This window comes from Choloepus didactylus, chromosome 14 (assembly GCF_015220235.1).
Source record: "Choloepus didactylus isolate mChoDid1 chromosome 14, mChoDid1.pri, whole genome shotgun sequence".
Lineage (NCBI taxonomy): Eukaryota > Metazoa > Chordata > Mammalia > Pilosa > Megalonychidae > Choloepus > Choloepus didactylus.
Window position 1 is genome coordinate 96,023,165 of NC_051320.1, and position 23,458 is coordinate 96,046,622.

Sequence of the window (23,458 nt, forward strand, 5' to 3'; positions counted from 1 at the left end):
CAGGGCGCCAGCCGCGCTGCCCCTCGGGAGTGCTGGTACCGAGTGCTCAGTGGCTGCCGGACGGGCTTCAGGGCTGCTCCCGGCTCTCTGCCTTCCGTCCCACTGCCGGTGATGAACATCGTCAAAGCTCGCCCGAAACACTTTCAGTTAATAGGGGCTTCAACTTCTGAAATCTTCCAGAGCAGATAAATCACTCCCAGGGTTTCCTTCAAGGCTGCTGCTTGGAATCGTTAGGCAGAAAAGTTTTTGTTCCCCCAGTGACCAAACAAGGAAACACATCTTCCAACTTCAGAGCACAGCCGACTTTTTTTCTCATTTACAAAGCAGCCCGGATGACGTTTTCCTGCTTCCTCCATGAATGTCTGAAGGGACTTTTCCTGAAGTGTGTTTTCCCCAGTGAATCACCCGCTCCGGCGAAGACGGGGCAGCACCCTGTGCCCCTTGCAGCCGGGCTCTGGGATCCGCATCTGGGAGTTTCTTTAAAATGCTCCAGGAAGAGAGAGGGGAGACGGCAGCCGTGAGGCAGGGTGAGGGGTGCACGGGGATTTGCGCGCTCTTCTCTCTCCCTTTGTGTACAGTTAGGAAATTTCACAGTATGGGGTTAAATGAAGGCTGCTCTGTACAAAAGGCCGAGAAGCACATGGGAAGGTGCCCACACCGTCAGCCAGCAGGATCAGAGTCAGGAAGACAGCGGGGAGCCGGAGCTGGGTGTGGAGAAATTGGAACCCTTGTCCGCTGCTGGTGGGAATGTAAAATGGGGCGGCTGCTGTGGAAAAGTCTGGCAGTTCCTCAGACGATTAAACACGGTGACCATATGACCCAGCAGTTCCACTCCCGGGCTGCGAATGTCTGCAGCAGGCTGAGTAGGGTTCTGGAATGTTCCCTCAGGGCTCCCTGAAGTGGTACGCTGGTGCTTATTCCACGTTGGGTGAAAACTGGAGAATGTATATTGGACTCTTGACTCAGAGAGAAAGGTACATATAATGAAATTTATCCCGTTAACATAGGGCACATGCTGAATTTTTTTGTAGTGGTAATATGAGGCAATAGATACATATTAAATAGGGTAATTTAATTCATTATGACACCGTCTTAGTGAATGCACAGTGTATTTTTGTAAATTCAAGGATTTATACAAATGCAAAGGTTGTTACTTCAGTCTTTGCTAACGTGTTTTCTAGGAAGCTGACGGATTGATCCTGATAAATATCGACAGTGGAAGCATCACCTGCTCCAGATCCCTGGATGGCAATGTCGGCATTCCTGACGTCCCTCTCCTGGCGGCTCAGACGTTTGTTCAGAGGTAAAGAGGGGAGAAGGAGGTGCTTAACAGCCTCTTTATTCAGGTTCTGTATTTGCCACTTTTGAATGTCATTTCCAGTTTTATATTATTGATAGATGTTTTGTGTATTGACAGTTTGGAAGTCATTTGTGAATATCCTGAAATAGAAGGGGTTTGTCTTCATTTGAGTCTTGTCTAAAATACTCATTATCCCCTGGGAAGCTTCTGGACCCTCTCTTCTGTGTCCCACGAGCCTGCCCTTGTGATCTTTGAAGTTCCTTCTCCCTCCATTCATTCATTCATTCATTCATTTGGTTGTTCATTCAGGTATCATTAGATATGTATCAAATATCTATTGTATGCTTTGCACTTGGATATACCTGCACTGGGATATACTTGCACTGGGATATATTTGTGTTGGAATACATTTGCACTGGGATATACCTGCATTGGGATATACTTCTGTTGGGGTATTCTTGCATTGGGATATACCTGCGTTGGATATACCTGTGTTGAGATATACTCACATTGGGATATATTTCTGTTGGGATAGTCTTGCATTGGGATATACCTGCATTGAGATATACTTATGTTGGATATACTTATGTTGGTATACTTGCACTGGGATATACCTGCATTGGGATATACTTATGTTGGGATATACTTGTACTGGGATATGCCTGTGTTGGGATATATTGTACTGAGGAGCACACAGGTATGATGCTGCCCTGTGGTGCTCCCAGCCGAGTGGCCTCTGAGGGACGTGACCATTATCCCGAGCAAGAGGCTGTCTTTCTCACTCTCTCCGTGCGTTCATGTTTTTATACCATCTTTCACAACTGTTTTTGGTGTTTGTTTTCATCTCTGCTACTAAACTTCATTGGCCTACGTCTTTATTTGTCTGAGCAGCTTTCACAAATACCACAAACTGGTGTTGGCTTAGACAACAGAACTTTTTTGGCTCATGGTTTTGAGGTGAGAAGTTCAAAACCCAGATACTGACACGCCTGCTTCCTCCCAGAGCCTGTGCGTCCCGGTGCCGGCTGCCGGCCACCCTTGAGGTTCCTTGGCTTGTCCCTTTCCCCGTCTCCCGGTGTCTCTGAGCCCTTGGTTCTCTTTCCAAAGCCTCCCGTGATCCGGGTCAGGAACCCCTTCTCCAGTGGGCCACACCCTGACTAAAGGCAGCAGCTCCAGGCTCTGCTCACGATGGGCTCCACCCCAGGAGAGCGGGTGCAGGCCGAGAGCAGGTCACACCGGGGCCCGTGACTCGGCCTGCAGCAGGCCCATACCTCCAACAAGGGCAGACAGTGACCATGGTAGGCTTTGCGGGCCCTATGGCCCCCGTCATGGCGGTGTTGAGGGAGAGGCTCGGTGGGGACTGACTTCCGGGGAGAGTGGAGGAAAGCGTGAGTGCTGACGAGGTGGGAGCTGGGGGCCTGCCGCCCTGGGCGTGGCCATTGGGGTGCAGCTCACAGGGCTTGGGCTGGCGGGGTCTTCCCAGACGCCCCCGGCTTGCTCTGTGGAGCACATTTTCCTCCTTTAGGATGTAACTAACTGGCAGCAGAAGAGATTCTGCTTTTCAGGCCTCAAGCCGGGCTGCTTTTGGGCTCCCTTGCAGATGGTTCCGATGGTGCGTATTCCCGGCAGAGCCTTCGATGCAGTTTGCATTATGTTCGGCGATGACCTTCTTTTTGACTTTGGTTTTTTGGGAGGTCAGATGAGGGAAAAAGCCAAAGCCTGGGAGCAGTGGGAAGAATGAGGCGGTTGCTCTCTTGTCCCTTTGCTTGCGGTTTTCTCGGTCTTCTCGGTCTTTCTTTGGAATAGAGTATTCCTTCTGCTGAGAGGGATTCTGCAGATGCTGTAGGTGCGCTGCCTTTAGGATTTATTGCTCCTTCCAGCATAAAAACATTTAAAAGGCACAAAAGCCAAAATATGGCAAGAGTTTAGATGGAATGTTTGCTTTCCCTGTTTGCTGTAGGAACGTGGAATCCACAAGGGCCTCCCCCTCACGGCAGACAGGGTGGCTCCTGCTCAGGAGGCCGTCTCTGCCTGAACTTAAAAGGCATACCCCACATTCCTAATTGTTTTGTTTACTTTCTGATAAGCAAAAGCAGCTTTTCCCCTGAATTCCAGAGTGTGACAGGCTAAAACTGGCATCTGCTGGCTTTCAGTGGCTCCAGCTTTGGGCAGTGTATTAGTCAGGGTTCTCTACAGGAACAGAACCAACAGGAGATATCTGTAAATATGAGATTTTATAAAAGTATCTCATGCACCGTGGGGATGCACAAGTCCAAATTCCATACGCATGAGTCCAAATTCTGTAGGGCAGGCAGCGAGCTGACTACTCCAATGAAGATCTTCCATGAATTTCCCAGGAGAGGCTGGCTGGCTGACGAAGTGAAAGTTCTCTCTCTTCTCCCTTAAAAGTCTTCAACTGATTGGATTAAATCCAACTGGTTGAATTCTCTAATTGAGGAAGACACACCCATTATTGATGTAATTAGCCACAGATGCAGTCAATTGACTGATTTAATAAACCAGCCACAAATGTCCTTGCAGTGACGGTTGGGCCAGTGCTTGCTTGACCAGACACCTGGACACCATCACCTGGCCAAGCTGACACATGACCCCAGCCATCACAGGTGGCTCTGGCTTTCGGTGGCTCCAGCTTACGGTGGCTCCGGCTCTCGGTGGCTCTGGCTTTCTCCAGGGCTTACCTTGTTGGAGCCTTTCCGGAAAGATGGGATTCTCATCTCTGCCCTCATGTCACTGTTAGAATTCTGTAATGTCAACGCACATAGTGCAAAGACTGGATTCCAGCTTTTCCGGAGCCCCTAAAATGGATGTGTGGAGTATGGTGTCTCCTACGGTTTTGGAGTAGTTCGTAAATGTAAGATACCCCGTGTGCAGCTTGTGGGGTGCCTGAGAAAGATCTCTAAGTTCCCGCTCCAGCTGTGGGGGCCGGCGCCCTCGTGGAGCTGTGAAGTGTGCGTGTCCGCAGCTGGCTTCCGCCGGCAGGGACAGCTCCCCCCGAGGTGCCCTGGCTCCTGAGTTGCCCCCCAAGCCCTGCCATCCTTGTCGCGTTGATGAGACGTGTGTGTTTGCCACGCCCTCCCTCCCTCTGCCGGGCAGGGACAGGGACCCCAGCTGCCCCGGGCCCGGTGGCCGGCTCTGGGCTGGGTGGGCTGAGGGCCTGGGTGAGAGGGAAGGACAGATTCAAAGCGGGATGTGGCAGCCTTCTTTGGATCAGGTTGCCCCTGTGCTGGAAGAAATAGGAAGAGAAAATGCTGCCGCCTGCAGCTTATCACATATTTTTGACGCAGAAAGGCCATCGAAGTTTCTTTCCCTGCCATACTCTGTCTGCTGTCTGGTGTGCAGTGCCCTGCAGTGACTCACTGTCCCCCAGGCAGCTGCCCACTCAGGGTCACCTAGGGCTGGCCTTTCCCCTTGGAGGAAAGCTAGAGGCCACCCCTGGCCTGCCCAGCTCGCCTGGACCCTCGGACATGATCTCCCCAACCCCATCATCCACTGAACCCTGCAAGCCCCCCGGCTGTCCCCACTACCTGTGCGTGGCCGTTTGCGTCTGGATTTCACATTTCAGGTTCACACTGGTCTCCTTGGAGAGATCTCCTGCAGCCACCCAGTCTAACCATTTTCTAGCCCATCTCTCTATTTGGATTCTCTGCCTAGCCTCCCCATTGCCTCATATTTTGGGCTTTGTTCATCTGCCTTTCTGTGTCTGCCTTATGTGGAAGCTCCACGCAGGGGGAGCTTTGTGTGCACAGCTCACCCCAGCCCCCAGAGTGGTGCTGGCACATGGGAGGTGCTCAGTTAATATTTGTGAAGTGTTTGATCATATTTATTTTGAATTTTTAAAACCACTGAGTGGCTCATTGATTTCCGTAGTCCCATCTAGAAGAGCAGACTTGGGCTGTGTTGGGAAGGGCAGGGCCGTGTGTAATGCCACCAGCTCAGGGTTTGCCGAGGTGACCGAGTCCTTGTCCCTGAGAACCTCCAGAAGAGTAAGCACCTGTGCCCTGGCAGGCCGAGAGCTGCCACACACAGCATTTGTGCAGGGTGCAGAGGGGCTGCGCTGGGAAGCTTCCGGAAGAGCCATTATCACCCTTCCTGGGCAGCCTCTGACCAGCCAGTCAAGGGGCAGCCTGAACTAGAAACCCCTTGTCCGTCCCTGGAAGGTGGCTCATGCCCAAGCCAGGAAGTGCAAAGGGGGGCAGGTGCCTTAGCTTGAGTCAAAGTGTGCATGGTCCAAACTCATGGCCTTCTTGACTTCTGCATCAGCAACCTGTTTATGTTTGGGGTGAACAAACCGTTCCAGTTGATGTGTTTTTAATGATTGCCCTCTCCAATTTATCAAGAGGTATTCGGAGCGTTCTAAAAGTGTGAAGCCACCCAAGCGCACAAGCATCCTCCTCCCGTCCCGTAGTGACGTGCATGCTGCTTCCGCTTCTTTCCAGGATCCAGGGCCTGCAGCTGCATCAGGAGCTGGAGCTGGTTCACCTGGGCTCCAGCACAGATCTGCAGGAGGGGCGGGAGCGCACACGGGCCTGGCAGCAGAGGCTCAACTGCCAGATACAGCAGATCGCGCTGCAGCTGCTCGTCAGCATCTTCAGGTGTGCTTGGAAACCCTCTGGGTGCCCGCAGTGGCTAAGCTCCCAGCTCGCAGTGATCTGGTGACTGCAGAGCTCCCGAAGTTTAGGCCGTTGCCATCCAGGTGGAAGGAAGGGAGGGTACCCCCTGCCTCTGCCAGACCTTTTCTTGGGATTATTAGGTATTAGCAGGTTTATTTGGAGTTTGTTTTTCCATTCTGAACCTGCATTGCTCCTTCCTAACCCCACATTCTCCCTTGCTAATTATCATCCAGGGCTGGACCGCTCAGAGCAGGGCCTGACAAGCTTACCTGGGGACAGATACCCAAGACGAGCTTGTCCATGCTGGGTGTGCTGGCAGCGGGGGCAAGGGTCAGTCCACGGGGAGGGTCAGGCGGCTTGTCTCGACAGGGCTCATAAACTGATCACAAAGCCCACCCGACCCAGAGCCGGCAGGACGGCGCGTGCTCAGGATTCGTCAGTGTTAGAAAGTTTTCCTCTTTCTCCTCATTCCCCGAGTGATATTTGTCAGGGATCTATTGCTTACAGAGCATTGGAGCTAGAATTGGTGAAAAGAATAGTACTGTGTGTTTATTTTAGTGTAATATATACAGGGACTATGTAAGTTGCTATTTCTGGCCTAAATGTGTAGTCATTTAAGGAATGTTTGGTACATACATGCCTAAAATTATAACTTTGTGAATAAATAATTTTTAGCTCTAATCTCATGTTGGTGAAAAAAGCGTTTAGGCCTTTTCTTTCCTCCAGCTCTCCTTGTCTTTGCCTTCCAGCCCTCTCTCTCTACTCCTGCTGTCTTCTCTCTGAGTCCAGTACCTAAAGGAGACAGCCCCGTGGCCAGGTGTCATCCTTTCTGCAGGGAAGTTCCACTTTGGAGGGTCCTAGAGCAGAGCTGGCTGAGCTGATGATACTTGATGGGATGATTTCAAAACTGAAATTTTAATGGCCTTATTCTTTCGATGCATTTATTTATAAAAGCATATAACCTCTTAGGAAAAATTGGGATGGTATGTTATAGATCGGTTCTATCTCTGCTCAAAGCAGTATAATTTGTGTAAGTTGTGTTTTCCTTTTGCAGTTTGAAGAAGAAATTTTTCATGAACTGGGTTTTGTAACACTTTGCAAGCTCAAGGAGTTGATTTTAAAAAGCTGAAAATATGATTGCTGATGATAAAATGTTATTTCCCCTCCCTGAAGCAATTCTTTTCCAGACAGATGGGAGGAAACCAAGTTTGCCCTGTGAGGTCTTGGTTCTGGTTGTAGACATGACTTTAGATCTTGGAGAGCACACGCTACAGTCCCTGGGTTTTACAGACGGGGAATTGGGGTACACAGAGGCAGATGGCTGGGCTGGGTGAGCCTGGTGGTTGGGGTCAGCGCTCGGACAGGCCGGCTGCTGCCCAGTTACTCTCCCCGTGACCCCACCGAACCCAGTTTTATTTGAATGAACAATTATTGCCTCTTAATTTGTAAAGAGAACCAGGGGGCTTAGAGAAGGGATGACAAGAAGAGCTCCCTCCCTGGAGGTTCCTGCTAGTTGGGGGGAAAAGTTACTCTAAAGAAATGAAACAGCTTGACCTCAAAATGCTCTTAAGCCCAGCATTTTGGAGGTCAGAATAATCCTTCTGAAGAACCGAGTTTTTCAGAGTGTGTATTTCTTGTCACTGTTTTTCTGCTAGTAGTGGTGATATGTTTTTGTGTATTTAAAAATACTTCAATGCTTAGACTCTCTTCCTCTTTGTTAGGGAAGTGAAGAATCACTTAAATTACGAGCACAGAGTATTTAATAGTGAGGAGTTTCTCAAAACCAGAGCCCCAGGGGACCAGCAGTTTTATAAACAGGTAAGAGGTGTGGGGTGTGTGTGTGTATGTGTGTGTACTTTGGGGGTGTGTATTTTGATCCTTTATACTTTTCTGAATTCAGAACATTTTTCAAAGTAAGCGTTTTTCAGCTTCGGTTAACATTTTGTGAAGTGTTATTAGCTTTTCCAGAAAGTTTGTTTGAGCTTGGTTCCTCCTGAACATGGGCTGTCTCTGATTGTTGACCAGCTTTTTGAAGTGCGATTTATAGACAGTAAAATGCGCCCACTCTGAGTGTGTGGTTGGAAGGATTGGACAGTTGTCTGTGCCTGTGTAACCATTTCTCCCATCTCAGTAGAGTTTCCATTGAACCCCATGGTCCCTGGGCCCCTTCCCAGGGCCCGCGAGCCCTGAGGTGCGCTTGGTCGCCTGGCTGACATCTCTCGGGGTGCTCCTGCCAGTGGAGTTACACAGCCCCCATCCCAAGTCCACCCCCACCCTCGCCGGGCTCATGATGGGCTTGAGCCATGTGGCGATCGGCACCTGCTCCTCATTGGTTGTCTGGATGTCGCACACATTTTCTGCTCATGGGTTGTTTTCAGATTTTAGCTATTCTGAAAAAAAGATACTTGAGGGCTTCCTTCTGACGGGCAGTGAAGCTACATGCAGATCCTCTCGATCCCATGGGGGTCGCTTTTACACCTGTAGGGTGGATCGAGAGCAGCCCTTGGCCCCCTGCTCATGGGCCATGTGGCGGCTGGCTGGAGGGGCTTGCTCTGGAGCCTGGGCAGGGATGGGCCTGGGGACAGGCTCTTGGGAGTCGTGGCACTGTAAATGGCATTTTAAGGCATAGATGTGGGGAAGGAGCCGGGCTGCCCCCCAGGAGGCTGGGAGCAGGGGAGGGAGTGCACAGGATGCTGGGAAGCACAGGAGTCCAGGGGTACCCCGAGCAGATGCGTCAAGGGAGGTGGGGGGCTTGGGGTGGGGTCAGGAGCAAGGATTTAGGGACGGGGAATCTGAGGCAAGCATGAGGGCTTGGAGGACGTGGACCGTCTCGGAGGCTGCAGAGGGGTGTGGGAAAGGGGCGGGCGCTGCTCTCATATGTGGGGGCTCACCCCCTGCACCTCCTCGGGAGGCCTGGCCACCCCCCAGGTGGTCTCCCCTGTAGGCCGAGAGCTCCAGGAGGGGAGTGGGCTGCTCACCTGGGCCCACTTAGGGCCTCCCCGGGGCTGGCATATCAGAGGTTTAAAAAACTCATCCTTTCACATTTCTTCCCCAAATTTAGTTAAGTGCCTCACTGCTTTCCAAGCTGAATGCAAACTTCTTTTACTTTTTTTTTTTTTTAATTATTTAATGTATTATCTGAGGATGATAGTATCTATTCACTTTGGAATAATGAGAAAACACAATAAAGAGGAAAAATAAAAAAATAATTACATGTAACCTCACTGCAGGGAGATAGGCAGTTCTAAAAAACTTTTGATTATGGGAATTTCAAAGAGCTGTGAAATGACCCTCTTGCACCGTCACCCGGTTTCAGCCACGACCAACCCTGTCCTCCTGTTTCCTCCCTCCCTCCACTTTTATTTTTAACATCTGAACTTTGCTTTATATCCTTCTGGATTTTTTTCCCTGTGCGTGTATGTTCCATGAAAGCTTACTGGTGTTCCTAAGGGGTAGAAGCGAGGGCTGCTTTGGGATCCAGTGTGCCCGACACAGGGGCAGCGTGGGCCAGCGGACAGGGACCATGGCCACCAGGGGTACCCCGAGGCGCTGAGGGCAGCAGAGGGGCCCCGGGGACCCCAGAGCCCAGTGAGCGGTCGGAGGCAGGCCCAGGGCTCCCCTGTGTCCTCTCACCTAGCGCCCCCTCCCTGAGCACCCCTCCGGGCAGCCCCTGCACTGCGGCAGGTGGTCAGCAGTCCCCCCTCCCAGCCTCCCCACTTGTCGTGGACGCCTCGGCCGAGGCCCGGGGCTGACAGCCTGCTCCTGCTCTTCATTTCCCCACTGGGCGTTTCCATACCAGATTTTTCCTGTGGGTCCCCCTTGGAGGTGGGCATTTGCTCCTCCTTCCCCAGCCCGGGATGAACAGACCTCCTCTCTGTGTGCCCACCAGAGCAGCTCTCAGGGCCCAGATGGAGGCCCGCACTGCTGGGCATTCATCTTTTAAAAGGAGAAGCTGGCAGCCTCTGGGTAGCAAGTGGGAAACGAAAGCCCCTTAGAGGAGGAGATGGAACCCAGGGGGCAGGTGGGTGAGGGTGAGAGCTGGTGGGCGAGGGCTCGGGGCTGGGGTGGCCCCTGCCTTCCTGAAGCAGAGCCCCGGCAGGGACACAGCGCTGGGTGCTGGGCTGTCGCCTGCACAAGAGGGTCGTTCACCCAGATGGGTGGTGAGGAAATGAAGAATCATCTCAGGAGGTTTATCATTATCTCAGTAAGCAGTTAAGAAAGGGATCTGTTTTTAGGACCTTTGTCCGGCGGAGCCCAGTGGAGGTAAGAGTTCCAGGTCAGTCATTGAAGAAATGCCTGGGGAGACCCTGCTGCAGACGCTGTGCGGACGTGAGGGGTGAAAGGGCTGGACGGTGACCTGCGTCTTCCGTTTGTCCCAGGTCCTGGACACCTACATGTTTCATTCCTTTCTGAAAGCCCGGCTCAGCAGAAAGCTGGACGCCTTCGCTCAGATGGAGCTGCGCACGCAGTCCGAGGAGGACAGGTACCGCATCACACGTCTGGGGGCACAGCCATCGGCACCAGACGCACGAGTAACGTTTGATATGAACAGGATGTTACGATACATTCAGCTGGAAAAGTCTCACATTTGTAAACTCACGAGTTGGGTGACAGGCAGTCAGGCTTCTCTCTGCATATTTTTTTCTCTTGGGGTTACACTTTGAAGGTACCCCATGTTGGCGTCTTCCCCGTGTGTGCAAACCTCACACCCCTGGCTCATGCTGCCCCCTCCCCACCTCTCCTCTCTCTTTCCCAGTTCTTACCCGGCCTCCGAGTGTGTTTTGTTCCCCGCCTCTGCCAGGGCCTTTTCCGAACCCCTCAGATGTGCGTCCGCTATATAGAATACTCACGTTTATTTCTAATATTGTGGACTATTCAGGAGGGATGGTCTGTTCTTCACTGTTAAATCAGACGTCTTTCCACCATTCTGTTTCCCACCTGTGCGTGAGAATACGGGATAGTGGCCACTCCGCTGGGGAACTGCTTGGCCGAGGCTTCCTCTCTGATCGTTGCTACGTCCTCCACGAACGGTGTTGCTTTCCTCCACCCCAGGCTCAACGGCATGTTTGCAAGTCCAAGGAGACCAACGGTGGAGAAGATGGCCTCGCGGAAGTCGACCCCGCTGCACGCGGGCCACCGGCGGATGGTGGTCAGCATGCCGAACCTGCGGGACATCGTGGTTCTCGAGCCACCGCCCAGGAACGCGTCGCTTCGGAACTTCGACCCCTCGGACGCCCCCAGCAGCAGAGCAGGTCAGTCACTGGCCCGGCTTGGGGGTGCTTCTCACCGCACACCCCGACATCAGGTGCCACCGAGAGAAACCCCAAGGATTTTTTGGAAACATTTTTAGAATATTTATTGTGCAAAACGTGTTGATTGTAGAAAATTGTCTTGCCGTGTTTTCTGTCACCGAATCTTGCTGAAGATGACAGCTGTCGGGGTTTGGTGACTTTCACACGTGCACACATTCCAGTGTTTCATGAGTTGTACAGTGAAGGCGCTCCTAGACACTGGGGCACAGAGGAGCCCAGAGCCCCTGACCCTGACTCCCCGGACAAGGAGGTGGATAACCACGAGCCCCTGAGCAGAGGGAGGGCGGCGAGGGGCCCTGCGTTAGGGAGGGTGACGTTTCAGCAGAGACGCAATGGACGGAGCGGACGAGCCGAGCAGCCGCTGCCCTGGCTCTGGGGGCTGGTTCCTGGCAAGGGGCAGCGGGACCGGCCTGAGCTGTGTGAGACAGCATGGCACTTCCTCCAGAGGAAAACGGCTGTGGGCACGTCTGCTGAGTCCGTCCCTGCTCTGTGTCCCTGAGAGCAGGAGGGACTGCGTCCAGCTGTCCGCTCAGGCTGTGAGGGCGGGGGAGCACGGCCCCTGGTGGCCACCCTCTCGGGCCGAGGCTGCAGGGCCGAGCGTGCCCCTGGGGTCGGTGCCCAAGAACTGCAGGAAGGAGAAGGCCTAAGGCTTCCCACCCCCAGGGGGCTGCAGGCTGGCCAGGGCTGGGGCCAAAATGTAGCTTCCAGACTCGAAGCACTGAGCATCGGAGCTCAGAGACGGTTCTGGAGGCGGGTGCTGGGTTTGAACCCCCTCTGCAGCTGCTTTCTGGCCCTGTGACCTGGGCAGGCTCTTGGTCTCTGGGCTTGCTGTCCCCTCCCGTGGGTGACACCTGCGTGCGCTCACTCGGCTCTGGCATGTGCTTTGCCCCCCCGCCCCGCCTGCCCTCTGGCTCCCCTGCTCCCCGCCTCTCCCTCCACCTCCCGCCCCCTGGGTGAGAGCCCCCTGCGCACTGGCCTCTGGTCTTTGGTCTCCCAGCCCAGTGGAGCTGCTGGGCGGAGAAAACCCCGGGTGCCGGGCGCTCAGCAGCAGGGAGGCCCGTAGGTAACACTGGCTGAACCTTTAGATCCCCGGCTTAGATTCTTAGCAGCACGTACCTGAGACAAGCGACCCGCCCTGGGGAGCCTCGGTTTCCACATCTGTGGGGGGAATTGTAATACTACCCGCCTCGCCGGGATGTCCTTAGGATAAAGGAAACGATGCTTGTCACGGGCTTTGTGTCCTGGCCGTGTCATTACTTAGTCTCAGATAAAGCCTCAGGACCAAGCACTCCGATTTAAAAAAAATAAATCAAATAAGCTGTTTCATGCCCGGTAGCTCTGGCTGTTGCCAGGTGCTGTGGGAGAGAAACGAAGGCCTTGCGTTCAGCCCGGGGTGTGGGCGCCTTTGTGGGGTGGGTGCTCGGGGACCCCGCCCCTGACTGGTGTGACGGGACACGTGTTTCTTGCCAAGATGTGCTGACCGCTGCTTACTTCCCCGTACTCCCCTAGTTCTGGACGTGGCCCCGAGATCGGTGTGGACGTTCAAGATTCCAGAGGTCCACTTTCCCCTGGTGGGCCAGTGCGTCCACGCGTACTACGACGACTTCGTCAGCCTCCTGAGCAGAGCCATGGACTTCCTGGCTCCCGACAACTCCGTGCTGCTGGCGCGATATGTCTACCTCCGAGGGCTCGTCCACCTGATGCAGGGGAAGCTGCTCAGCGCCCTCTCGGATTTCCAAAACCTGTACAAGACGGACGTCCGGATTTTCCCCACCGACCTCGTCAAGAGGACGGTGGAGGCCCTGTCGGGCCCCGAGCGCGCCCAGGCCGAGAGGATGCCCGAGCTGCGGCGGCTGATCAGCGAGGTCGTGGACAAGCCCAGGGAGGCCACGAAGGCCGATGACCACGTGAAGAACTTCGAGCTGCCCAGGAAGCACATGCAGCTGGACGACTTTGTGAGGAGGATCCAGGAGTCCGGGATCGTGACGGACGCCCACATCATCACCCGGCTGTTTGAGGCGTTGACTGTAGGTAAGGGCAGCAGGCCCAGACCAGGCACGCTCTTGGAAGGTGGCAGCAGGGAGTGGGGCCACGGCTCCGGGTGCTGGTACCGGGCTTGTCGGAGCACAGCAGCCCACCCCCCGGGGGTCCTCGCCCGTCTTTCCACCTGTGCCACACACACACCTGCCTGTCTCCTGCGCAGCGCTCTCTGGGGCTGGTGGAGGTGGGGAGGGGAGGAAGGCGCTGGGCCCAGGGTCTAATGATCCGTTCATTGTCAATGCGGAATCTCAGCTTCAGTTGAAACATCTCAAACACACCTAGAAGCACAGAGGTGTGAGACAAGTGTGCGGCCACCAGGGTTCACGGCGGCTGTGTTGCCCTGTGTCTGCTGCAGCTGCTGTTGTGCTTCTAGACTCATTTGAGCCCCCGGTCCCCTTCCCAGCCCTTTCCAGCCCACTACCACGGGGAGCCCCCTCCCCACGTTGAGCTCTTCTTCCCGACTGTGGTTTGACGCACTCACTACAGGAGCATGTGTCCAAATGGCGTGTCGTCTTTCTGTGTTTTTAAATGATGCGTAGATTGCCCTACTGTCTTTGTCACTTTGCCCTATTTTATGCAACATCATGTTTCCAGAATTTATCCAGTGGGTCTCTGTAGCTCTAGTTTATTCACTTCCATTGCTGTCGGTTCCTGTTGTATGAGGGGAGCACAGTATGTTTGTCCATTTCACCATGGGGTGGACTCCGGTGGTTTCACCTTTCCCGATAGTGACACACTGAGCGTCACTGTACGTGCCTCCTGGAGCATAAGTGCAGGGTTTCTCCAGGCCATGGACCCAGCGGCAGCGTCTGGGGACACAGCACCCCGACTTGGCTGCATCTGGCCTCATTGGTCCCTGAGGGGCTGTTCACCTGGGAGATACCTGTCTGCTACCTCCCGGGCAGCACTTTGTATTCTCAGTCTTAACAATTCTTTGCCACTCTCGAGGGTGTGAGATGGTGTCACCCTTTTGTTTTAATGAGCACTTTCCTGGTTCCTAGTGACTAAGTGTCTTAGTTTGCTAATGCTGGAGAATGCAAAACACCAGAGATGGATTGGCTTTTATAAAAAGGGGGTTTATTTGGCTACACAGTTACAGTCTTAAGGCCATAAAGTGTCCAAGGTAACACATCAGTAATCAGGTACCTTCACTGGAGGATGGCAAATGGTGTCCGAAAAACCTCTGTTAGCTGGGAAAGCACGTGGCTGGCGTCTGCTCCAAAGTTCTGGTTTCAAAATGGCTTTCTCCCAGGACGCTCCTCTCTAGCAAGCTTGCTCTTCTCTAAAACGTCACTCACAGCTGCACTCCGTTCAGTCTCTTTGAGTCAGCATGTTTTATATGGCTCCACTGATCAAGGCCCACCCTGAATGGGTGGGGTCACACCTCCATGGGAGTATCCCACCAAAGTCACCACCCACAGCTGGGTGGGGCACATTCCAAGCAAATCTAACCAGCACCAAAACGTCTGTCCCACAAGACCACAAAGATAATGGCATTTGGGGGACACAGTACATTCAAACCGGCACATTCCACCCCCTGGACCCCAAAATGACATTATCTTTCCAAATACAAAATACATTCATCCCACAATACCACAAAAACTTAAACCATTTCAGTAGCAAAAGTTAAGTACAAAATCCCATCAAAATCAAATATAGGCGTGGTCAGTCCTAAGGCATACTTTTCCTTTAGCTTTGCATCTGTGGATTTAGAACAAGTTATATGCTTCCAATATACAAAGGAGGGACATTCACAGGATAAACATTCCCATTGCCATAAGGAGAAACAGTAAAGAAAACAGGGTTAACAGGACCAAAACAGTTCCTAAAACCTGCAGGACAAACTCCATTAGATTTCAAAGTCTGAGAGTCATTTATAGAACAACGTTGCATACTTGGGGCTTGAGAGAGCGGGAGCCTAACCCTTCCCAAGGGCCTTTTCGGCAGCCCTTTCCTCTCCAAACGCTTGGGTGAGTTCTCCAACATACCCACACATTGGGGAGACCACCTTCTCGGCCCCACCCTTCTCAAATATCGGGGCAGCTCCCGGATTCCCTTCCATCTCCGGGGCACATGCTCAACCCCTTGAGAACAGTGTGGTGGCAGCCAGGCTCTCCCCAATTCCCTGGGAATGTGCTCCACCCTCTTTGGGACCTCGGGTGGCAAAACTCTTCCAGAGCATCGAGGTGGAATGCCCACCCTCGACCTCTGGGGCAAACTCACCCTTTCCATGCATGTGGGCTGCTCCGCTCTCCCAGCCTGAGACCTCTTGACTCCAGACCTCAACCTCCATGGCTCTGTCTTTGAAGAAATTTTTCCTGCAATTTGTTCCTTGTCTGTCTCCTCCAGTCCAGACTGGCAGTGGCTCTGTCTATAAAGTTCTCGCAAAAATTCTGTTGGCTTTGCATGAAGCACACAGGGGTCAAAGCCATCAGACAATAGGAGTTTCCACAGATCCTTTCTGGATAATTCCATCTCCAATCTTGGCTTGTACTGAAATGGCGGCTGGGTTCCATGTTTGGTTACATCCTCACATTGGGCTGTAGCTTCTGGGATTCCACCCCCTGGAAGCTCGCAATTTTCCAAGCGATCAGCTTCTGGTCTCTTTGAATCCAAGAGTTCAGTTCTAAGTTTATCTCTCTCTGCTCGCATTTTACTATAAGCTGCAAGGAGAAGCCAGGGTATCTCCTCCACATGCAGTCTGGAGATCTCCTCAGCTAAGTATTCCAGGTTGTCACTTTTAAATTCTTCCTTCAATCTGACACCAGGACTCAATTTTGTCAAATTCTCTGCCACTTTAAAACAAGGATCGCCTTTCTTCCAGTTTGCAACAACACATTCATCATTTCTGCTCAAGGCCTCATCAGAAGTATCTTTAGAGTCCATATTTCCACAAACAGTCTCTTTAAAGCAGTTTTGGCCTTTTCTATCAAGCTCCTCACAATTCTTCCAGAAACTTCCCCTTATCCATTTAAAAAGCCGTTCCAACATGTTTGGTATTTACAGACTCAGCAGCAAAAGCACCTCACTTCTCTGGTACCAAAATCTGTTCTAGTTTGCTAATGCTGGAGAATGCAAAACACCAGAGATGGATTGGCTTTTATAAAAAGGGGGTTTATTTGGCTACACAGTTACAGTCTTAAGGCCATAAAGTGTCCAAGGTAACACATCAGTAATCAGGTACCTTCACTGGAGGATGGCAAATGGTGTCCGAAAAACCTCTGTTAGCTGGGAAAGCACGTGACTGGCGTCTGCTCCAAAGTTCTGGTTTCAAAATGGCTTTCTCCCAGGACGCTCCTCTCTAGCAAGCTTGCTCTTCTCTAAAACGTCACTCACAGCTGCACTCCGTTCAGTCTCTTTGAGTCAGCATGTTTTATATGGCTCCACTGATCAAGGCCCACCCTGAATGGGTGGGGTCACACCTCCATGGGAGTATCCCACCAAAGTCACCACCCACAGCTGGGTGGGGCACATTCCAAGCAAATCTAACCAGCACCAAAACGTCTGTCCCACAAGACCACAAAGATAATGGCATTTGGGGGACACAGTACATTCAAACCGGCACACTAAGCATCGGTTTAAATGCGTCTTAGCCACTCTGGCTTCTTTTTCCGTGACGCCGCCTTTCCATATGCTTTACCTATTTTTGCGTGGGGACAGTTCCCTTCCCTATTGATTTAAAGAAGTTCTGTATGAATTCTGGAAGCTTTACCCTTTGCTGATCGTAGGCATGGCAGATATCTCTTCCTAGTTGCTGGACACTGGAGGACGTTGCTGTCACTCGTTTTATCTCAGTGTGCCGCTGCGGGACAGACGTGGCGGCCCGTGTTGGCTCACCCGGGACTCCACACGTAGTTCCACGCGGTGAAACGGTGAACTGCCTGCTGCTCTGATCCAGGTCCCGCGCGGCCGAGCGCCAGTGGGCCACCTCTGTGAGCTGTAGTTGGGGACACAGGGACGAAAGGACGATGGCTTCTCCCCGAGAAGAGCGCAGCCTCTCTCCAGGCAGGCGCGGGGGAGTACGTGCTCGTCGAGTGTCTCTCGGGCCTCCTGCCTTGCCCCAGAAGTGGTGGGTCGTGGAGAAGCCGGAGCAGCCTCGTGTCCTGGGGGAGCTTGTGTGTCCGAGGGGAGACAGAGGGACTCACAGAAGGCCCCTGAGTGCCAGCACCTGGGGGTCTCCGGAAAGGTGGTGAGGGGGATAAGGGGGCTTCAGAGTCTCAGGAGGAGGCCCCGCCCCTTTCTTTCAGGGTGGTCTCCACGAGGACCCGAATGCCACACTGGCTGCAAGGCCTGAAGTCCAGAGGCTCAACCCACCAGGGTTCTGTCCTTACGGCTTGGGACGCCCGGACCATGCGTGGGGGCTCCTCGGTGTGTCGGGGACCGGTGTCACCTGTCTCCTCTCCCCTTCGCTGCCGTCCCTCTGTGGCCTGTTGCCTCAGGAGATGCTCCTGTACCCGCTTGCCTTGAAGGGATCTACCCCTCCTAGTCCACGCAGCACCTTCTGCTGACCTCTCGTGGCTCAGGAGCCCACCACATGGCCCCGGCTGCAGGGAGCCCGGAAGGGCGGTTGTGCAGCTGGGCACCCACCACCCCGGCGGCCTCGGGCTCCTGTGGGTGAGCAGGTGGGGGCAGCGAGGGTGGGGTCAGCAGACTCAATGGCCGATGAGAACACTGCTGAAGGCCCTGCTATTGGCTCCGTGCACGTTGCAGTGAGGCCAGGCTGTGGTCCCGGTTCTGTCACGGGTGTGAGAAACAAGCACTATTCCTAAAAGGAATAAACGCTCACCCAATTGTGGAGAAGAAAAGAATTTATTCATGATCTTGCAAGAACAGGCGCTTACCCAAAATGTGGGGGTGGTTTAATGCTTTCATTTCCTTCTTGAACCTCCTTACTTCTGTGCTCGTCAATGGGGCATTTACATAACCGATTTCCCCTGGTCTAAGAGGCACGTCCCTGAGAGGGCACAGAGACTCAGCGGGTTTATACAGCCTCACCCTCCTCTCCTCAGGAGCCTCTGGGAACGGAAGCTCCTGTGTATCATTTTTTACATTGTTCCAATTTTTTTCTCACCTGGGGGTGGGTGTAACTGGTGGAGCAGTCGGCACCGATTGGCTCTCCGACTGCCCCTCCCCTTCCCCAGGGGCGGGGTTTGGCTCCATTGAATCTTCAGGGCTTAACGGTTCCTGCCCCAGTGGGGGAGGGGAAACATACGGCGGGGAAAGCTTAACAAAGGATCCCAGGTTTTAGTTTTTAAAGATTCAGTGAATCTCGGTTTTTAACTTTCATGGGATAAAAACTAGTCTCTTTTCCCTGCAGCCAGCACATGGCATAGTCAGATTCCTCCTTGGAAAAAGGTTTCTTTTTATTAACATAACACAGAATGTTGGCACAAAGCCATTCCTCATCTGCCCCGTATTTTGGCCAGAATACATTGGGCGGCAAAATGCTTTTCTTGTCTAAACATAATAATATTTCTTTTTATCCTTTCCCTTGGTCCGATCACTTTTGGCCCAGTGTTTCAACATCCTCCCCAGTGGACTGTCCAGGGGAATGTTCCCAGGGGACACTACAGGTATCCCCTTCCCTTTATCCCCGGCCGGCCGACTGCCTCTATTCCCCATTCTGAGTCTTGTCTGGGTGTCTTTCCCTCAGGATCAGCCACAGACTCAGCAGAATGTCCCGACCACCAAGGCAATACTTAATAGTCCCGTTTTCTTATCCTGGTCTGTTCACAGAGTTACCTGGTGGCTGCGAGGCACGTTTCCCTTCCCCTTTTCTTGTCCACAATCGGCAGACCTAAGCGTCTGATCGCAGGTCTCTCCAGCAGTCAGAGGTGGGTTCCCAACAACAGAGTCCAAGACCGCTCAAACGGCGGGGCGCACCTTCCCTTCTTCTGCCCTGGGGGTCCTCCTTGATGCTTCGGATCCCGGACGAGCCCCTAAGAAATTGTGAGAAACAAGCACTATTCCTAAAAAGGAATAAATGCTCACCCGATTGTGGAGAAGAAAAGAATTTATTCACGGTCTTGCAAGAATGGGCCCAACCAAATGTGGGGGTTGGCGCCCAAAACAATAGACCCAGCAGTATTTATTCCCTACACCTAACCGCAAGTCCCTCCCCTGTTTCTCCATTGGCTGGATACTCCAGAGGTTACATTGTATTTGACAAGCCTAACTAGCCCAGCAAATTTGAAACATGCTGGGGGACCAAATTGGAAACATTTGAAATACCTTTCCTGCCCAAATTTGCAACATTAGGAAGGTTGGAACACATCTCCAACTCTGACTATAATGGTTATGCCCAGGCCTCTTTAGAGCCAGTCTGGGCTAGTTTGGTAACAAGTTATGAGGCTATTTTGGGAACCTCTACCCTGAGTCTCCACTTTGCAAGGATAGTAGATAGTGGGCAGATAAGCAGGGGGGACTGACTGTGAATAGTGGGTGGATAAGCAGGGGGACTGACTGTGGATTACAGTTTGTCTTGTTAACCTTCTGCCAATTTCTTAACTGCCCCACCCTGCAAGGCACACCTGTCCTGTGTGAAAGCTAAATTTAATCTAATTCTCACACCGGGCAGGGTTGGTCCTGGATGATGACGGGCCCCTTGGCTCCGGCTTGTTTGAGTCTTACTTTTTAAAGCAGTTGCTTTGCAGATTTTCTCCCATTTCTGCTCGTTTTCCTGTTTCTTGGGCTTTTCCTTGCTCACCTGTTTAACTTGAGGTCCAATTAAAATAACAAATGCTTGATGCGACTGAAATAACAAATACCCTGACTGAAACCCAGCCCCTCTAAACCCGGAGGAAGTGGGGGCCAAGCCACAGCTGCAATGAATGTTTCCATAACGGAAGGCAACTCTGGGGACCCATTTTACGAGGCCAGGAGGGGCCCTGCCTGCTCGCCGGGCCTTGCAGCTTGAGTACAGGGGACCCCCATAGGGACCCAGGGGCTTCCAGGACCTGCCCCCCGGTGCAGCTGCACACCCTCGTTCTTTGTCTCCTTCAGTGACTTAGTTCTTAAAAATCATGTATATACCTGGAATATCTGAAAGCAGTGACACGAACAGATATCTGCACACCAGTGTTCATAGCAGCATTATTCATAATTGCCAAGAGATGGAAACAACCCAAATGTCCTTCAACAGATGAGTGGATAAATAAAATGTGGTATATACACACGATGGAATACTACACGGCAGTCAGAAGGAACGATCTCGTGAAACATGACAACATGATGAACCTTGTTCTAGTTTGCTAATGCTGCCGGGATGCAAAACACCAGAAATGGACTGGCTTTTATAAAGGGGGTTTATTTGGTTACACAGTTAGAGTCTTAAGGCCATAAAGTGTCCAAGGTAACACATCAGCAATCGGGTACCTTCACTGGAGGATGGCCAATGGCGTCCGGAAAACCTCTATTAGCTGGGAAGGCACGTGGCTTGTGTTTGCTCCAAGTTCTGGTTTCAAAATGGTTTTTCCCCAGGACATTCCTCTCTAGGCCGCAGCTCCTCTTCAAAATGTCACTGTCAGTTGCTCTTGGGGCATTTGTCCTTTTTTAACTTCTCCAGAGCAAGAGTCTGCTTTCAATGGCCGTCTTCAAACTGCAGCTCCTCTCTCAGCTCCTCTGTGTTTTTCAAAGTGTCCCTCTTGGCTGTAGCAAGCTCGCTCCTTCTGTCTGAGCTTATAATGTCCAGTAAACTAACCAAGGCACACGCTGAATGGGCGGGGCCACACCTCCATGGAAATTATCCATCAGAGTTATCACCTACAGTTGGGTGGGGCGCATCTCCATGGAAACAACCTAATCCAAAACGTTCCAATTTAATCCCCACTAATATGTCTGCCCCACAAGATTGCATCGAAGAATATGGCTTTTTCTGGGGGACATAATACGTTCAAACCAGCACACACCTTGAAGACATAATACTGAGCGAAATAAGCCAGAACACAAACAGGGAGATATGGTATGTTACCACTAATGTCAACTCTGCGAAAAATGTAAAATAAATGTTTTATTTTGTAGAATGTAGGGGACCTAGAGATAGACAGCAACTAGTGAAAGGGGAACGGTAATCTAATAAGAACAGATAAGCTCCTGAGGGTAATCTTAATGTTATGGGAATGCTCAGGAATGATTATGGTTTGTAAATTTTCTTGGATATGGTAGGAACATGTTGGAAGCAACATGGTTATTTTAGGTTATTTATTTTTCTTATTCCTTTGTTTTGGTATGGTTTGTTAATTTTCTGGGGTAGGGAGGAACATGTTGGAAGCAGTGCAGTTATTTTAGATTATTTGTGTTTTTTATTCCTTTGTTTTGTTTTGTTTGAAATGTTCTTTTATTGTTTTTAAATTTTTTTATTAAGTTAAAAAAAAAGTCTAAAAGAAATCATACAGCTGTACGTAGTGATGCCCATAGTATCGTGCTTCTTTTTTGTTTGAATCCAGTGAGCTGATTTAAAAAAAAAATATTTAAATAATATACAATCATCGTAAACAAATTAGAAAAGACAGAGAAAAAAATTAATTCAGAATCCCGCCACGTGGTGGAGCTCTTCCCACGGGCATTCCTGATGAAGTCTGACGTTTCTGTTCAGTCCCTAGTTCCAGCAACGCCCGCAGTCAGGAAGAGCTAAGGGTCGGAGCTGTCCTCTCCTGGCGCTGGTCAGGGCGTCCCTTACACACGGCTGCCGGGGCGCCCGGCTGTCCCCAGGGTCGTGAGGCTGCGACAGCAGATTCCCCGGGAGACCGGCACCGTTGCCGCCGTGTGATGGGATCGGAGCCGAGGTGGCCGAGCGGGGGTGCTGGCTACCCTTTGGCCGTTTCAGACCCTGGCCACTGGCCTGGCTGGGGGTGACGAGGGCACACTCCCTGCCCCCTGAGGACGGGCAGGGAAGGCGGCACAAGCTCACCAGCCGGTTGGGGCTCTGCCACTTTCTGGCCTGCCAGCAGGGTGCTTTCTTCTCCATGCCTGTGTCCTGATTCGTACACGCCCACCTCCTAGGGTGGACACGAGGATTAAATGTGTTCCTGGTTGGGTGTGCTAGCACGGGTCTTGGTGTAGAGAAGGTGCTAGAGCGGCAGCGCTGTAATGGATGTGCATGCCCAGCATAGTGGTCGCTGGCCAGGAGTGACGGCCTTGTTAGGGAGGGCTGCACGTGGGCATGTTTACCTGGGTCTCGAGGGATGCGTAAGAGGTTTCTGGTTTGAGCAGTCAGTGCAAGTGCGTGCAGAGGTGTAACAACATGGCCTGTTTAAGAACTGCATTAGTCGGGGTTCTCCAGAGAAACAGAACTGACAGAATATATATATATTATGAGTTTTATTCTAGGAATTGGCTCAGCAGCTGTGGGGATGGGCAAGTCCTAATTCCATAGGGCAGGCTGCAAGCTGGGAACTCTGGTGAAGGTTTTGAGGAATTCCCCAGGAGGAGCTGGCTCCTGCGGTAGAGATGGGGATTCTTCTCTCTCTCTGCTGAAGTGGTCAGTTCCTCCTTTATGGCTTTCTGCTGACCGGCTGGGACCTCTCATTGCTGCAGGCAGTCTCCTTTGTTGGCTGCAGATGCAGTCAACTGACGATTTACATCCATGAAGTGCCCTCACAGTAACCATCAGGCCAACAACTGGACACCATCACATCGTCCAGTTGTCACATGACCTTGACCTTCCAGGGACATATTTGTAGGCCTGGAACACGGGGTGTGAAGAGGAGGAGGGGACACGGGGGCCTGCTGTAGACGAGGAGCCTGGAAGTGTTTGAACAAGGGAGCAGCAGATCCAGTTTGCATTTTAGAAAAGTCATTCTGGGTGCAGCGCGAAGCAGGCTGGGGGGTTGTGTGATGGCGTCAGGGTGGGCAGGCTCCCCGACCGTGGAGTGGGAGCTGAGGGGGTGGCAGGGCTTACGGGGCGGGGGGGGGGTTGACAGGAGGGCGGCGTCTCTGTTTTGTAGCTAAGGAGACAGATTTGCTCAATGGCCTATCCGAGGTCCCGCCGTTAAACCCCAGGGGGCTGGACTGCAGACTCAGTCTCCCTCTGACTCTGGAGCCCACTGGATGTTTGTAAAGGTTGTTGTATGAGTTAAGATGATCTTGGTTGAAAAGGATAACTTACTTGCTGACATAACGGAAGGATGCCGAGGTAGGGCCAGCTGCAGGCAGGGCTGGACCCAGTGGCCGAGGCG

General features: G+C 52.3%; 1 protein-coding gene across 12 annotated transcripts in view; it reads left to right on the forward strand.

The window, feature by feature from the left end:
- Nucleotides 1–23,458, forward strand: part of DENND3 (DENN domain containing 3) — a 77,770-nt gene that overhangs the window by 21,342 nt on the left and 32,970 nt on the right. For all 12 annotated transcript variants that reach the window (XR_005211737.1, XR_005211736.1, XM_037803616.1 and 9 more), the window contains exons 8-13: nt 1,182–1,303; nt 5,758–5,913; nt 7,653–7,749; nt 10,311–10,414; nt 10,984–11,183; nt 12,753–13,274. Coding sequence is in view for 10 of the 12 variants with exons in the window: in XM_037803616.1 (XP_037659544.1) it covers nt 1,182–1,303; nt 5,758–5,913; nt 7,653–7,749; nt 10,311–10,414; nt 10,984–11,183; nt 12,753–13,274 (1,201 nt within the window). In the remaining 2 variants the exon portion in view is untranslated. The remainder of the gene's footprint in view (nt 1–1,181; nt 1,304–5,757; nt 5,914–7,652; nt 7,750–10,310; nt 10,415–10,983; nt 11,184–12,752; nt 13,275–23,458) is intronic.